This window comes from Ambystoma mexicanum, chromosome 1q (assembly GCF_040938575.1).
Source record: "Ambystoma mexicanum isolate Mex_15411 chromosome 1q, UKY_AmexF1_1, whole genome shotgun sequence".
In the NCBI taxonomy this organism is placed as follows: Eukaryota; Metazoa; Chordata; class Amphibia; order Caudata; family Ambystomatidae; genus Ambystoma; species Ambystoma mexicanum.
The window spans coordinates 941394376-941410630 of NC_090922.1; the positions used below are offsets into that span (position 1 = coordinate 941394376).

The 16255-nt window shown below is 44.3% G+C and overlaps 1 protein-coding gene across 4 annotated transcripts in view; it reads left to right on the plus strand.

The window, feature by feature from the left end:
* Positions 1–16255, plus strand: part of TTLL7 (tubulin tyrosine ligase like 7) — a 2250822-nt gene that overhangs the window by 1461521 nt on the left and 773046 nt on the right. For all 4 annotated transcript variants that reach the window (XM_069641609.1, XM_069641612.1, XM_069641610.1 and 1 more), the window contains one exon: positions 15313–15386. In XM_069641609.1, the coding sequence (XP_069497710.1) occupies positions 15313–15386 (74 nt within the window). The remainder of the gene's footprint in view (positions 1–15312; positions 15387–16255) is intronic.

A 16255-nucleotide genomic window follows, 5' to 3' on the forward strand; every position in this document is an offset into this window, starting at 1 on the left:
TGTGGGAACGAGGAGGGGACCTTCTTTCACATTCTGTGGTCCTGTCCCCGCATCCGAACTTTCTGGGGGGCCTGCTGTCGGGAACTGACCCGGATACTCTCCACTTCAATAGAACTTGACCCGAAGGTCCTAATCCTGGGAGCGCCAGGGGAGTATGAACTGAATAAATGGGGAGAACTCTTATTGCATACGGCGACGGCCCTGATGAAGCGGAACATTGCACAAAAATGAGGAGTCCCCGAATCTCCGACGATGGAGCAATGGGCGATAGACATGGACACATGTGCTATGTTTGAAAGACGGGTCTATAATGCAAGAGGCTGCCCCAACAAAGCCTCTAAAATATGGGCGGCATGGGAGGAGGGAGGGCCTTGAGGCGTATGGCCTTGGAAGATGCCCTTTTGAATATTTACACTGTGAATTGCAGGTGTGTCCCCTGTGAACGGTAATGATATACTACTACTGCTGAGTGGTCATGTGGGCCTCATCTGATGTAGCTGCCTCTTTTTTCTCCTCTCTCTTTTCTTTCTTTTACGCCTCTCTTTTGGTTTTGGCCTATTATGTCTATGTTATGACTAAATGAAAATAAAATGTTTTATTAAAAAAAAGAAAAATTATGTTCAGCTAGGTACGTATCCACTTTAGACCTAGCAAAGGGATGTTGGCAGGTGCCCTTGTACCCTGCAGGCGGAGAGAAAACAGCCTTTTTGAGACAACTGGGTCTGTTTCAATTCAAGGTTTTGCCTTTTGGCCTCATGGAGCCCCGGCCACCTTTCAGCGGTTAACGGAACGAATACTAAAACCTTATTCAGCCGTTAGTGGACCCTACCTGGATGATATTGTCACTCATAGTGCTAGTTCATGTGAGCATATGTATCATCTATACGAGATCACCTGAGCCTTGAGGAAAGCAAGTCTCAGAGCTAACTCACGAAAATGCCCTCTTGGCCAGTCCTCAGCAAAATATCTCGTTTTTTTGTCAGAAATTGACTTATCCAACCACAAACTGACAAGGTCAAGGCAGTGTTAAAAACATCTATCCCCAAGACCAAGAGAGAACTTTGGGCCCTCTTAGGTCTGACAGGGTACTACTGGAGGTGTATTCTTAACTATTCAAGCATCACAGTCCACTTAACAGACAAGTTGAAAAACATTCAACCACAGAAGGTGATATGGAATAAAGAAGACGAGGAAAGTTTCAATGGCCTGAACAACATCCGTTCTAGCAAGCCAATACTTAAGATGCCAGACTAAAATAAGGAGTTCCTAGTACAAACGGATGCTTGTAAAGTTGGGCTAGGAGCTGTGCTCTCACAAGAATACAAGGCAGTTGAAAATCCTATAGTGTACACAAGCCAGAAACCTTTCCCGAGGGAACAATCTTAAGCTACTGTGGAATTGGAAGCCTTGGCCATAAAGTGGGCTGTAACACACTTTCGGTATTACCTTACTGCCAGAAAATGTAGATTAACTACCGACCCCTCTCCCATGACTTGGATGAGCTTACGGAAAGATACCAACGCCAAAGTAATGAGATGGTTCCTGGACTTGCAACCTTTTGTTTTTTTGGTGGAGCATCAAAAAGGTCAAGAATAAGGAAATGTCGATTTCTTGAGATGCTTTCCCGTCAGTTTAAAAGGGGAAGGCAGCGACATAGGGGAGGGGGAGGTGACAAATTCAGGGGATTGGCCATTCTGCCCCAGGGGGGAGCCAACCCTTGTGTGGCTAAGGAGGTGAGCCTGCTCCGTAACACCCTCCCTAGGGGTCATGGCAAGTGGCACTTCACTGGGAGAAACTCCCCCTTTAGTGACAAGGACTCCCGTTGGGATGAGTAGGTTAAATAACGGACATTCAACATACAGAAATGAGAGAGGCTGAGTCAGCACAAGCCAACAAGCCTGTGAGTTTGAAATTCACTTTGAGGAGTTGGGAACGCTGAGAAGGAACCAGAGGAGAGACGCTGAGCATGAGAAACAGGGAAGAGAGGCGGAGAGAGAGATGCTGGGGCACCAGAGCCAGGGCGTCAGCTGAGCACGAGAAATCCGTGGGCAGAAGTACGAACTGAGGTTGTGGCAAGACCACAGGAACACTGTGGTGGACAATTGGTCCCTCCAACGTCGTTGATACCGCTGCTCATCAAAGCACACAGGGTGTCCTGCACCTTGTGAATGGACACAAGTTCCGCATAGAGGAGAGGAAACCAAAGGAGAAGTACAATGTCGAATTGCAGGCTACAACGGCAGGAGACCGGAGAAGAGGTCCCAAAGGAACAAGGCTCCCAGTAGCGTTTCCCCGCATAATAGAAGGTAACAGGGAGAAAGAGTATAAGGGGCTTCCAAGAAGCAATCAGCATGTTAATAACTCAGTAGAAGCCACACGTCAAAGTTCTCCTTTGAGGAAATGTCTTTAAACTAAGGCGATATAAGAGAAAATGATGATATACGGGAAAAGAATAATACACAGGCAAACCAATTGTGGATAACAATGCTCTGGGAAATGGGGAGAGTAACAAGTCAATTTAAATAAGAAGATAATATAAAAAGGAGACATTACAGTGAATCTGAGTTTAGCGAAATCAGACAAGTAAAGCTAAACAAGAGGTCAATAGATCAAAAAAAAAAAAATTTGACCAAGAGAAAAAAGGCTGTTCTGGCATAAGGAACCCAAAAGGGAGTTCTGAAGATCAGAGAAAACTACAAACCGCACTTGAAGCGTTACAGAGACTTGATGCAAGACATCCCAAGAGACTATTTCAGGATTTCATATTAGTGAAGAATCCTACAGACTGATACTACATGTACCCTCGGGATCAGGAAGTCATTTTCCAGCTATAAGTTAGTTTACATAGTGGTTGGGTATGTTAGACATTTTTGGACAGCTGACATTTTGCTTTTGGATTTTCCCGACTGATGGACTAGCACCTTAGTTGGAAACATAGGCAGGGACCACCCATAGAATTAGGGAAAGTTAGGCCTTATTTTATGTTAATAAAAAAATGGTGAACTATGTCCTTCAAGTGTCTGCATCCTTCTTCTGGCCTGCCACACATGTTAGCAGTTCCTTTGCAGACAATGCAGTGGAATAGGACAAAAATTAAGCAATATGACCCGAGCGGCGGGGGCATTACCGAAGGCCCCGGGGCATTACCAAAGGCCCCGGGGCATTACCAGAGTCGGTAATGCCCCCGCCGCGAGGGTCATATTGCTATTAGTATCATGGCCCGCAATATTTGCGTGACCGGGGTACTAAAAGCAATTTTTTTCTGTCCCGAAACGCTGCAGCGTTTCGGAACAGAAAAAAAGAAACGGCCAAGAAAATGGCCACCGCCATAGAAAGGGAAAACGGAGTCCGTTTTCCCTTTCCATGGAGGTCATCGTGAGCGGACGCGCTGGGAACACATGTGTTTCCAGCGCGTCCACTCCCAAAAAAGGATCAAGAAAAAGGTAAGTGGGGTTGGGAGTGGAAAAAAAAAAAGCCCCCAGCCGTGTGGAGGCGCGGAGCGGGGATGGCCCCGCTCCGAGTCTCCACACGGCTGGAGACTTCCCTCGTCCCCCGCTGGGGACGCAGAAATAAGAGGGTAAGTTGGGGGGGGGGTGAGTGGGACGGAGGAGAGGGAAGGGAGAAAAAAAAATACTTACCCGAGTCCCCAGCGGGGGGCGAAGGCAGCCTCTCAGTCGCGGGGAGGCCCCGCTTCGAGCCTCCCCATAGGCTGAGGGGTTGCCACGCCCCTCGCCGGGGAAAAAGGCCGTGGAATCCCGACGGAGGGATTCCCGGCCGGGTATGGACCTGGCGAGAGCCAATCAGAATGCTTGTTTCATTCTGATTGTCTCTCGCTGGGGTACTAATGGGTGGTATAAAGCTTCTGTAGCAACATTCCAATGTTTTTACTTTGTCCTTCCTTGTTTTAAACAAAACATTATACTGTCATTGGGTGTGATGTTGCCCTTTCCGTGCCATAACCAGGTAGCAATGTAATTTGGCCCTCATTAAAGTCCCTTACTTTAGTCTGAGTGCTGTCACCACTTAACATCGCTCAGTATGCAGGATTGTTAATTAAATATTGCTTTAATGACCACATAAAATGTGGTTATAAGACCAATAAAGGCTCTTTATAGCCGTTCTTTTTGCATCATAACATATTTAATTCCTATTCAGTGGGAGTTAAAATATGGGTCTATTGAGGAAGCATGTCTACTACTTCAATGTATGCATATTGAAAGAAGGTTATTTTCCTGGACCTGTTAGTCACTTGGCAGACGGCTTACTCAACATGACAAAGAATTGTCTTAGTATTCATTTAATTGAAAAGAGGCATTCAAAATAAAGAGCGTCTTTAGCATTTTTTTCCGTTTAGTCAAAGTTGGGATCACGGTGTACGTTAGTTTTTCTTGACAAATTGATCCATCTAATGTATATCAACATTTATTTTACTGTTACTCTTAGCCTACTCTATTTTTTTTGTATTAATGCACTGTTGGCTCTCATATTATCAAATAATGGTGAGCAGAACGGCCTGTCTTTATTGGCTATTTTACAACCCCTGGGGAGTTCTGCACCCTTAGAGAAAATGTGTGAATGTTTTCAGCTAATGGCATCTGTCTGACAACTCCCCTTTGTTTGATTTATTTCTGTATCTTGCTTCAAATGTTTCTACTTGGGGGCACTCACGAGCTTGAAACCAAAATGGCTGTTGCTCGCTGAGCTTCTTGGTGAAAGACTATGAGGGTGAGGCCGAACGTTGCCTTCGGCAAACTACAGAAGATCTGATGTGAGTGATGTTGGGGAGAATTTTCATTTCTGTGCTAATTCCCTTCAACCTCAGAGACCCCAAGCTCTTTCACTGGACTTGGGGCTTGTGATTTTTTACTACTGAGTGGGACCTTTTTCTCACTTCCTCATGTATTTTTCCTGACTATGATTTTTGTGTTTTACTGTTTTATGAAGTCTTACAAACTCCATAGGCATCTGCTTTTTGCATGGCGACACACAGCACCTTAGGTGCAGTCCCTCTAAGAAGTCCCTTGGACTTCTCTTAATGTTTAATAACATTTTCTTTTTTTTTTCTTACAGTTTATTACAAACTTTTTAAAAGAGACATGTATTGATAAGAAAAAAATTCTTTAGCTTGTTTTCCCATTTTTGACTTTGCTTCATCACATCACAACTTAAGTTAATTCTCAATTTACTGAATCAGCTATTCATTTGTATCAGGTAGAAGATAAGCGCAATTGTCAGTTTTTTGTTGCTTCCTTCTGACATCAACGCCTGCCATTCCTCTCCACAAAAAGACGGTTGTTTTGCAATCTCCGTTCCAAGATGCCTTGTTCATCGTTTTTTCAGTTTTACACAAAACAAGGTCAAGTGTTCTAAAGTTTCATTGGCGTTGGTACAGAATATTCATCTCTCATCACAAGCAGTACTGTTTGTTCGGAGGCCTTTTCTTTCTTTGGTTTCAAATAGGTTTAAGCAAAACTTCATAAAGATTAGTCTATGATATTTATTGAGGAACTTTTCCAGATAATTTGGTAACGTATTACAGGCCTTGGATTGCGACACAGCATGTTGCATGTAGCTATGTCCCACCCCCTTCTCCAAGGTTTCAACCCAGTTATGCTGCCACAGTTTTTTTTCTCACTAGGTTCTGATTGCCTTGAAGGTTAATATTATCTGTGTTCAACTGCATTATGATCTCTTCGCAGTGTTCCACCCATTTTAACAGAATTGTTTCCTTCTTTCCGCAGTACACCATCTTTAATATGTTAAATTGTGGGGGCATGCCAGTGCAGATCAATTTCGACAGAGAGCCAGTTACTCTTGCATTTATAGAAATGAGCCCAATTATCTTGGGTGAACTACAGTTCCCAAGAATAGTAAGATGATCCCTGTCTTACTTACCGTTTTCTTCATGGGACCAGCACACACAACCCTATGTGGAGTGCTGGGGGGTTACTTAGTAATTCCCTATCCCACTTCTCATGCAACATTTTACACTAACATACTTTAAATGGGTGGTGGCAGTGGTTTAATTTTTTTTACTACCAGTGTCCATTTTTACCGCAGGCTGAACCCCCTACTGCAGTACAGCACCCATGGGTGACAATTTTCCCAAAATGGCCCGTGACTTCTTTTTTTTGCCATTTTCTGTTTGTTAGTTCCTTTGTGCCTTTTACTCTGTAGTTGAAATAGGGTTGAGTCCTTTGTGTGTTTTGCCTTTGACCGCCCAGGCTCCAGTGTGTCTGGATAGACAAGAAGCGAGGGGGGGTCCCGAAACATCCCTGTCCTTTGTCTCTAGGTGTGCCTGAGTGAAACCAGTGCCGAGTGGCTGGCTGGCTGTCCAGCCACCCTGCTGTGTGATTGACAGCCTAGGCTGTGAATGAATGGGAAACTTGCATAAAAGGCGAGGTTTTTGGGACTAGAGATGTTAACCACTGGAGAGGAACATCAGAAGCAGAAGACGTGAAGAGACGCCAGCCGCACACTCCTGTACCGCGAAGTGCCCGTTGAAGCACTGCAGCTGTGCTGACCCCGTTTGCGAATCAACTGGGAAGATCCGAAAGGGACGGCTTCCTCCCTTAGGCTGGTGGGACCAACTTGCCTCAAGACAGTCTTCCATTTGGCGCAACCCCCGACTTGCTGTGCCGATCCAGAGCTGCAGAAGCCCAATGCCAGGGGTCCTGTGACCATTGAAGAGTGAATCATCTTGCAAAGTCCGAATCTGTCCAAATCTTCTTGGGCATCCAGAGGACCCTATAGAAGCCAGAAATCTTGATCCAGAGTTCCTCACCAGAGTCCAGGACCGAGGGAGCAAGCCACTTCCAACCAGGGCTATTCGTTCTTCATTGGTGCCGAGAAAAAGGTGCCAAAACACCAAGTGACGCTGAAACAAAGGAAATCTATTGCTCACTCTTCCGATTGAGTCCAGGAACAAGGGTCTGCCAAGCTGTAGCAAGGAGGAATCCAGCTGGAACATTTTTCTTCAAATCACAGGTACTGTGGGGCTTTGGGTATTCACCTTTTAGCCATAAATTGTGCTTCCTGCCTTGGGAAGTGCTTTTGTTACACTTTCGGAGTTGGTACCAACTCACCTGCACTGGCCTAACCACTTGTGCTCTCTACAAAGTAGCTCACTTGAGTCACAGTGATTTCTTTTGAACTTACTAACTTTGTCAAAACTTTATCTAAGAAGAAGTGCATCAGAACTATTGACTTTGGATGTCCTGGCTCCCTAGAGGCACTCTTCTGAGCCTATTGGCTTTGCTAGTACTTGTTCCCTCATAGGTTTTAATTGTTGACACTATTATTGCTGAGATAAAAGTCTACTTGTCTCCATTTGGGAGAATGTAATTGTTTTACAAACTGTTGAAAGTATGTTCTCAATCTTATTCTAACCTTTCCTTCCTTCACAACTCAATAATTGAATTGGTAACCAAAATAAGTGCAATACTGACCTTTACTGAAGTCACTCCGTGTGCTGAAACATGTGTTGGCATAAGAAAAGTCTTTACCAGCTTTTATTGTCTTTGAAAAACAGAATCTTAACTTTGAATGTTACTAGCAGTTAACAATTATTAAAGACTGCTTATTTAAACCTTGTGTATATTATAAATACATATTTATATATAACGTTGAGTGTGTAAGTGATACTTGTACTTACTGATTAGATTGTACAGCTCTACAGCTCACATTACCCCTCTTAAAATAAGCCTGGCTGCTAAATTACAATACCAATTTGTGTAGTACAGGCCTATTTTAAAAGGGTGGTTACCTAATACCAAGAGATAAGTCTTGTGTAGTCTCACACCAGTTGGACTGCACTAATTCTTACCTAACAAGGGACATTGTCCTTGAGGTCTTGGGCACCTGCTGTGCGACTTTGGGGACTATTGGTGCACTTGCAGGGTGCTAACTAGAGAGGCGTCCAGTGGCCTGGCGTGGCGGCCTGTGTGTGTTGATGCGAGGAGTGGCGCTGGCTGTTTCTTGGCAGGGCAGCCAGTAAGCTCCTGGCGGCCGCTGTAGGAGGGGGCCTTCTGGTGTAGACCCCACATCTGAGCTGCGGCAGGTGTAGTGTGCTACCAGCTCTTCACTGCTACCTTTCTACCTGATGATCGGGGCATGTGCACCCATTGCTATGGACAGGGGAGCTGCTCTCCCTGTGGTGTGGTGTTGGGTCCCCCTGTACCGCGTCCCATTAGTGGGCGAGGAACTGCTTAAGCTGGGACTGCAGATGAGAGGGCACCCCTTCTCCCCTGCGTGCCTCTCAGCTGAGAGCCTGCTTAACGGCATGCGGCCAGGACCTCGGGCCGATGAGCTCATCCCTGTGTGGGAGGACTGGTACAGCGATTGCTGGGGAGCTGGAGGCCCTAGGAGCTGGGCACCTAAGCTGCTGAGGCAGACTGCTGCAATCTACTCTGCGCCCTGATGTCAGTATGCAGCCGGTATTATAAGCTAACGATGACAACCGCTTCCATGACAACCCGTGCATTGGGCAGAATGTAGTGGCAGATTCCTGTCCGTCATTAACACAGCACATCTGCAAGATATCAGTGTGAGGAGGGCTCCTCCTGCCTCTTGAGATTGGCGGTGACAGCTGGCAGCTGGCCCTGTGGGCTCATCTCTGGCTAGCTGCTGGCTGTGGGGGGCACGCTGGAGCCTGGAGTGCTCTGCTTCCTTTTGACTGAGCAGACCTGATGTGCTGCTGCACCGGGATCGTCGCTGGATGTGTTTACTGCATCCCCTTTTGCTACTACCCCATGTTGTTCTACTTCACTTGATGTGGGATGGCCCCTACTGCTTGGAGGCCTATAGTAGTTGATGATTCTGGTTTGTGGCACCGCTGGACTGCTGATAAGAGGGTGCTGGGGCTGCTGCGCTGGAGACCCTACCATATTGAGCCCCTGGTTCCCAGATTGGTGGACATGTGAAGGTGAGCTGCACTTTGACTAGCTGGAGTGGGAGACGGGTAGCAACACTACCTGGGGTGCTGGGAAGAACCCTTGCATGGACCCATGCTGCAGGGTACATATCTGCTGCAAGCGGACCAACTGGGGGCCTGCTTGCTGGGGAAGCACTGCTGCTTACTTGGTTAGGAGCCTTGGGCACCGTATCAAAAGCCTGGACTGGGTTGCACAGTGTATCCTAACAAGATGCAGTCCGGTTTTCCGTTTTTTCCCACAAAGAGAGTTTCACCACTAGCAGGGAGAAGATGTCGTCACCCTGAATAGCGGCGGAGAGACATTCTGCTCGTGCGGATGCAGGCTCCAGCTCTGGTGGCTGCACTCCTGCTCCAGACTTGGGCATAGTGCTGGCTGAGATGCAGAGTGGATTTGCTTCCACAAACTCCAAGCTCGATGGAATGGCCTACAAAGTGGACCATATGCAGGAACACATAGAAAAAGATAGTGGCCAGATTTCCAAAGCTGAGCATGGAGAGGGAGTGCTCAAGGACACTGGTGCTGAGTTGACACAGGCGATCCGCATGCTGCAGCGCATGGTCAAGGAAATTAAAGAGGAGAATGGGGATCTCGAGGCAAGGTCGCGTAGGAACGATATGCGTGTGGTGGGAATTCCTGAGTCGGTGCCGCTGCAGAATATTGAGGTCTTTATGAAGGACTTTATATGGGAGGTGTTGGAAGGTCCTACGTTGTCATCCCAGTTTCTTGTTGAGATAGCGCACTGGGTGTCGCTGCAGTAGCCCAGGCGGAGCCATAATACTTGACCGGCTATAGCTCGCCACCTGAACTATAGGGACCACAATGTGATTCTCTGCAGAGCCTGTGACCTTGGAAATCTACAGTATAAACAAGCTTGAGTGTTGTTCTACCAAGACTTTACTCCAGAGGGCTCGCCTCTCCTTACTCGCTCTCCGAGAGCACGGCAACACATTATATTTTGGCAGCTATAAAGGCGCTGCCCACAGTGAAGGCCCCCGGTACTGATGATATAACAGCAGAGTTCTATCTTTAGTGCTACTTGTGATGCACACAGCCATTCTATGGAAATTACCTTTTATGTGAAGAATAGGGAATCAAACTTACTTTTAATCTATTGTTGCCGCTTTTATCTGCCCAAACTTGTTGGTGTCCACGTTTCATTCTAAACTATGCGACTTACCATTACATCACACATGATCTCAATCCACACAGTGACAACTTAATTGAAAACCCTGCAAGCAACCCTTCTATCAGGTTAATTGTCTGACCCTTATCCCAGCCCTGCCAGGTGGATGGAATCCACCAGTCATTGAATAACAGGCTCCCATGTACTTACAGAGATTACATCTATCGTTCACAGTAGCACCAGGCCATAACGCAGGCCTGCCTGAAACTGACCGCAGCTGCTGCTGTTCTCTGCCTTCAATCTTGCAAAAACCAGTTTCCTGACCATTCAGAGTTTTACCTCACAGATCCAAGCTTCCGTGGTTCGCAAAAACTGCCCACAATGTGGGCACACGCGACACACAGAATGATCTATTAACAATATACCCCATATCTCCCAACTATCCCAAAAAGCTTCCTGTGTATGTATGTTTATGCATGCTTGTGTTATAGACTACTGTATACCCTCATTACAATCTCTATTCACAACCTTCTATCTTGCATGTGCATGTTTATCTCCTTGCTTCTCATTATGGCTGAGTGGCACTCCCCGAATTTACATTGTATCTATAGCAGAATTGTTATATTGCTGCGCACATTCAAATCTAACAATGGATCATTTTACACAAATAAAACTAAAAGTAACATTTATCCCATTCACATGAACTCCACGATATTGGTGCTAATTTGCAACATTGCATCAACATCGCCGTCACCCCATTCCCAAATATGCCGCGTGCAATTCAAACTTCCCTCTACCCGTGGGACCTTTCTCAACTACCCCAACAGCTCTGACTTGCTCCCCCCTACACTTCGGAGGTAGTGGTTACCCTGATATTGATAACCAGAAGGATATGGCCTTAATTAGGAAACTCTATGAAGATCAAGACATAACGATTCGCTCAGCAGATAAAGGAGGAGCACTTGTAAAAATGGATACACTAGATTATCAAGAAGAATGCTGTAGGCAGTTACATGACACCAGAACCTACAAAGTCTTACCAGGGGATCTGACACAAGAAATTAAATGAAAGATTGAAGCTATGTTAATATCAGCAGAAGAGAACGAATGGATTTCAACCATAACCAAAACATTCTTGACAGCACAATATCCAAAGGTTCCCCATTTCTGTTTAATGCCGAAGATACACAAGACCCTACAGAAACCGCCAGGAAGACCCATCGTAGCTGCAACCAAAGGATTATTACAACCACTAGGTATCTACATAGATAAAATTCTACAACCAATTATTCAAAAATGTCCATCATACATCAAGGACACTACAGATGTTTTGAACAGAATACATGCTATTGAAATAGAACACAATGGGCCTCGTTACGAGTTTGCCAGTCCGGATACAACAGTACTGGTGAGCTTGCCGGTACCATTATATGCAGACTGGCAAACTCCGAGTTGTGCTTGCAGGTGCCTTGCATTCCGCCAGGTCTGACCTGGCGGAATGAAAGGCACCCGGAAGCACAACAAGCCTGTAGCACAGGCACCGTAATGATTGGTACTGGTGCTACAGGCATCCCCATTCCCATTGAGCCCTATGGGGCTCAAATAGGAATGAGTATCACCCGGTTCCGGCACCCGCGAAAGGGCAATTACTGGGTCCGGTGGGGCCGGAATACCCCGGTAATTGAGCATTCGCAAGGGCCGGATTTTTTCGCAAGTTTGGAGGTAGCCTGCCTGTATTACAGGCATGGCTACCTCCAAACTTGTAATGAGACCCAATGACATTCTAGTTACCATCGATGTATGCAGCTTGTTTAGGAACACAAGCAGTGGATTGGATTCTCCTGAAAGAGGAAAATGTTGGAGCTTCCAAAGAGTTTATTATGATCATGCTTGAAATGATAGCTCAGAATTCATACTTCACATTTGACAAAACGTTTTATCAGCAAATAAGTGGGACTCCAATGGGAGCCACAATGCCCCCAGCATATGCGAACGCTTTTATGATCAAGTTTAAGGAAGATTATGTTCTACACCATCCAGTTTGGCAGAAATACATCAAGCACTGTGATGTTATATAGACAATATCGTTATGATTTGGAAAGACACATCAGAGAATTTGGATCTCTTTTTGAATTACCTTAATTCAATAGACACAAGAATACAGTTTACCTTGGAAATAGAAAACCCTGGTCTACACTTTTTGGACGTACAAATTATACCATTGGTGCCAAACTTTGGAACAAGCATCTACCACAAACCTACTAATAGAAATAACCTTCTACATAGAATACATTTTCACCCTCTTGCCACATTCAAGAGTTTACCATACAGTCAATTGTTAAGGGTCAAGAGAATTGTCAACACCAGCAGCCGTTGGGAAATTGCATCAACCAAAATGCTTGAAAAATTTCAGTCTAGAGGGTATCGAGAATCAGAATTACAAGAAGCAAGATCTAAATTCAACCAAAAAGGACGCAGTCAGTTATTTACATCAAAGAGACAGAATACCGAAACGGACGCACCAATGGTGTTTGTAAGCAAATAGTGTTCAGTCACATAAAATTAAGCAAGCTGTCCTGAAGCATTGGCCTCTCTTGTCATGTGATACAAGATTACAGAACAATTTTAGCACCAAACCAATCTTTGCATTCCAAAGAAGTCATAATCTTAAGGATCTTCTTGTTAAAACTCATCCAGACCATCCAAAGAGACAACGTAGCAAGCATCCGGGGACGTACCCATGTCTTGCCTGCAATAACTGTAACAATGCAGTAAAAGGAGATATTATCACACATTCAAAAACGGGAGAAAAAATACAACTCAAGGATTATGCAACATGTGAATTTCAGAACGTAGTCTATGCGATTAAATGTACATGTGGTTTGACGTATGTTGGACAAACTGGCCGTAAAGCTCGAATACATTGGAATGAACACAAGTCCAACATAAGAACAAACAACTGTCACTCACCAATTGCAAGACATTTTCATGGCTATTGACACCAACTTGCACAAGTGCGCTTTCAAATTTTGGAAGTGATTAAGACCAAAGATCTACGCATGAACGTAACAAAGAAGCTAGAACAACGAAAGGCGTTTTGGATCGATAGGCTTGACACTGTCGCCCCATCAGGTCTCAACGAAGATCTTGATCTAACTTGTTTTCTGTGAATATTGTATGAGCGGACTGCTAAATATGAACATTGAACACTGAATACAGATCCTTGCCTGTACATGAATAGGGATACCATAAAGTATTCCTGTATACACAACCATAGCAGTTGATGTATAACAAGAAATTGAGGATGAAGAAATGACCTGTATCACCTGCTGTATATATCTCTCAAATACTATCATGTTGACAAGCAGCGCTATTTGATTAAGTTGTTTGAACATTGTCTAATTGCACTTTTGTAATTTTGAATTAGCATAACATTTCAGAATACACAAGTGTATTCCAACATATCATTACTTACGCTATGATTGAAAGGTTAAATACAAAGTTTATAACATTGACATAAACACAGACCGAATTGTGGTGAAATGATTGACAACACTAAATATGTGAGTAAAGTTGAAACCGGGGGATTAATCGTCCTAACATTGAAATTATTTACTGAAAAAAAGTTAGTGCATGAGAGAGTAATGACTCATTCTAATTATCTGACTTTCAGCAAAAGTAATATACGTTTGCACAAATCATGTTTTATAGACATTTATCAGTAAAATCTTTGATGAAGGTAACTGCGCATTAGAACTTGTTTTAAAAAGGAGTGGTATATTTGCGCCAAACAGAAAATCAATTATATAACTATATGCGAAGTATCGTGATTTTGAGTGTACTCAGACTTGGGAACTACAATTCCCGATAGACGGGATATTCATAGACACGTCATCGTGATGATGTAGCAATAAATAACTCGAGGGTCCTGGCGTTCTCGTGCACAGGACATTGGAGGGAAAGGGTGGGGGGGTGGCAGGGTTTCTCTCTAAAATGTTGGCCTATAAGGTTCCGTGTGAGTTGCTGTGTTGTATGTTGGGTGGCTTCCCATTCCCATTGCTAGCGACTGGTTTGATTATTGCGCGAAGGTGCATCCTGATGCGGTGGACTGGCTCTGTCGCGCCTGCTGTTACGACCTGGTTGGAGGTCATGATTTGGTTAAGCATTATTGATAGTGAGTATGGTGCACTTTGTGGGGTGCACAATAGACAGAGCGATATTTGGGGCCCCCTGGTGGCTTACCTTCTTGCTCAACGACCTGCTGCCGAGGGAGAGGTGGTGGGGACTATCGGCTAAAGCGCAATGGTAACTGTTTTTGTTTTGTAAATGGGTCATGCGTCGCCCATGTATGTGCTCTGTTTATTGTTGATCCATGCAATGTACGGCTGAACACTGTTGCATTAAATGTACCCGTGAGATGTGAATCTTAATAAATAAAGTCTTTAAAAAATAGTTTCACCTTGCTTAGTCATTGTCATCTGCAACTAAATTGTGCATTTACTATCGATCTCAGTGATTTAGAGAATTTTCCAAACCATTTTTACTATTTAAGGCCTCCGGAATCGAAATCATCATGCTGCCCCTGTAAATGGGGACATGGCATGAGGCAGGGGACAGTATCACGGTAACTTTGTGCATGTACTAAACGTGTTTTCCAGCGGTTCGGTCGAAAAGGTCCGGAAAAAAAGCAGAATGCATATTTGGTCCGCATTCGGCATGGCAAAAAATACTGAGGAGCGGGGATTGCCGGGGTGTCACCTGCTCCCCTAGTTCGGTATTATGGGCTGAGGGAGTTGCAGGCGTATCCCCTGCATACATTAAATACAAAGTGGGGGACACACAACCAAAATCCCAAAAGCTCGAGTTACAAAATGCGAACAAGTGGGCTTTGCAATTTTGTAACTCGAGCTTTTGGGATTCGGTTTTTCAACATAGATCTGTTTCCAGATGTGCAGATGCTAACATGAGTGGACATGCACTAGAGCTGTATTTGCACTGGCACTGCTCAAAACCGTAATAATACTGTAGTGCTATCCTAGGTATTTGTTTTATAACTGTTCTGTTTCTAACCCATGCAATGCTTATTTGTTCATTTGTTTTTATAGAATCCCATCCATTTTTAGCAGCAGATTTGTGTGAAGTGGCTAAAGTGAGGATGTTAGCTTATTTTGCAACTGTGCAACAGTGCCCCAGGTTGGCAGAAATAACGTTTGCACGAGTATGGTAGTTCTCAATACTTCATTTCTTGCCTTTCAGAAAGAAAGCCTTGTGCAAGTGCGTAAGCAGATATCCAGGGAAGGATATGAAAATAGACATATGGGGAACTACAGGTAATCAGGTTCTAACCTTCTCTGTTTATTGACTTTGGAAACTAGTGGTTACCTGTTGGGTTGCGTTTAGTCTGTTGTAGATAATGTGCGAACATGCCTCAATGGAACTGAGGCTACATGTTTCCAGTTTTGAGCTTTACTTTACAAAGAATGTTCACCTTGTAGTTAGGCTCAAGGAGAAAAGATGAAATAAACTATGACTGAAGCTCTCAGAATGTTTTGCTTTGTTTGAAACGGAAGCTCCGGAACTGGAGACTTCATCCTTTAACACATTCCAACACGTGCTCCTTGATCTTCAAAGGAACTCGATCAACCTCAAACTGAACTTCTCGAAAGGGAGGGTTCTATCCTTAGCACCAGCTAGTAGATTTGACCGCGCACAAAACAAAATTGGTTAATTAAAATGTGTACGAAAATGTAAATATTTTTTTTTTTAACTCAAACCCTGTATGGCCATATCAAAATGAAAAGGTCGCGTAACCCCAGAGTTCTGCAAAAGATGTGTGCTTTGATGTATTTGGAGAGCAATGAAGAGTGACATGGAAAATGTTTGTGTAGTGCTTGGTATAGACAGTGCTTCATATAGACACCAATGTGTGCATAACGACGGACTTCAAAGCAAGATCCAGATCTATCCTGATACTTCCAGGGTAAAACATTTTGATAGTGTTTGAAAAAGCAGTCCTAAAAGACCTAGATGAGTTAGATCGGTTGAGAATATTAAAAGGTGGGTCTAAACATAAACGTTTATAATGTATTATATCTCGAAAATTAAGCACTCCATAGTTTGACACTTTCTTGGTTATTAAAATGGTATCCAAGAGAGGGAATATTGTCATTATGGATAGGACAGACTATGTCCAACAGGC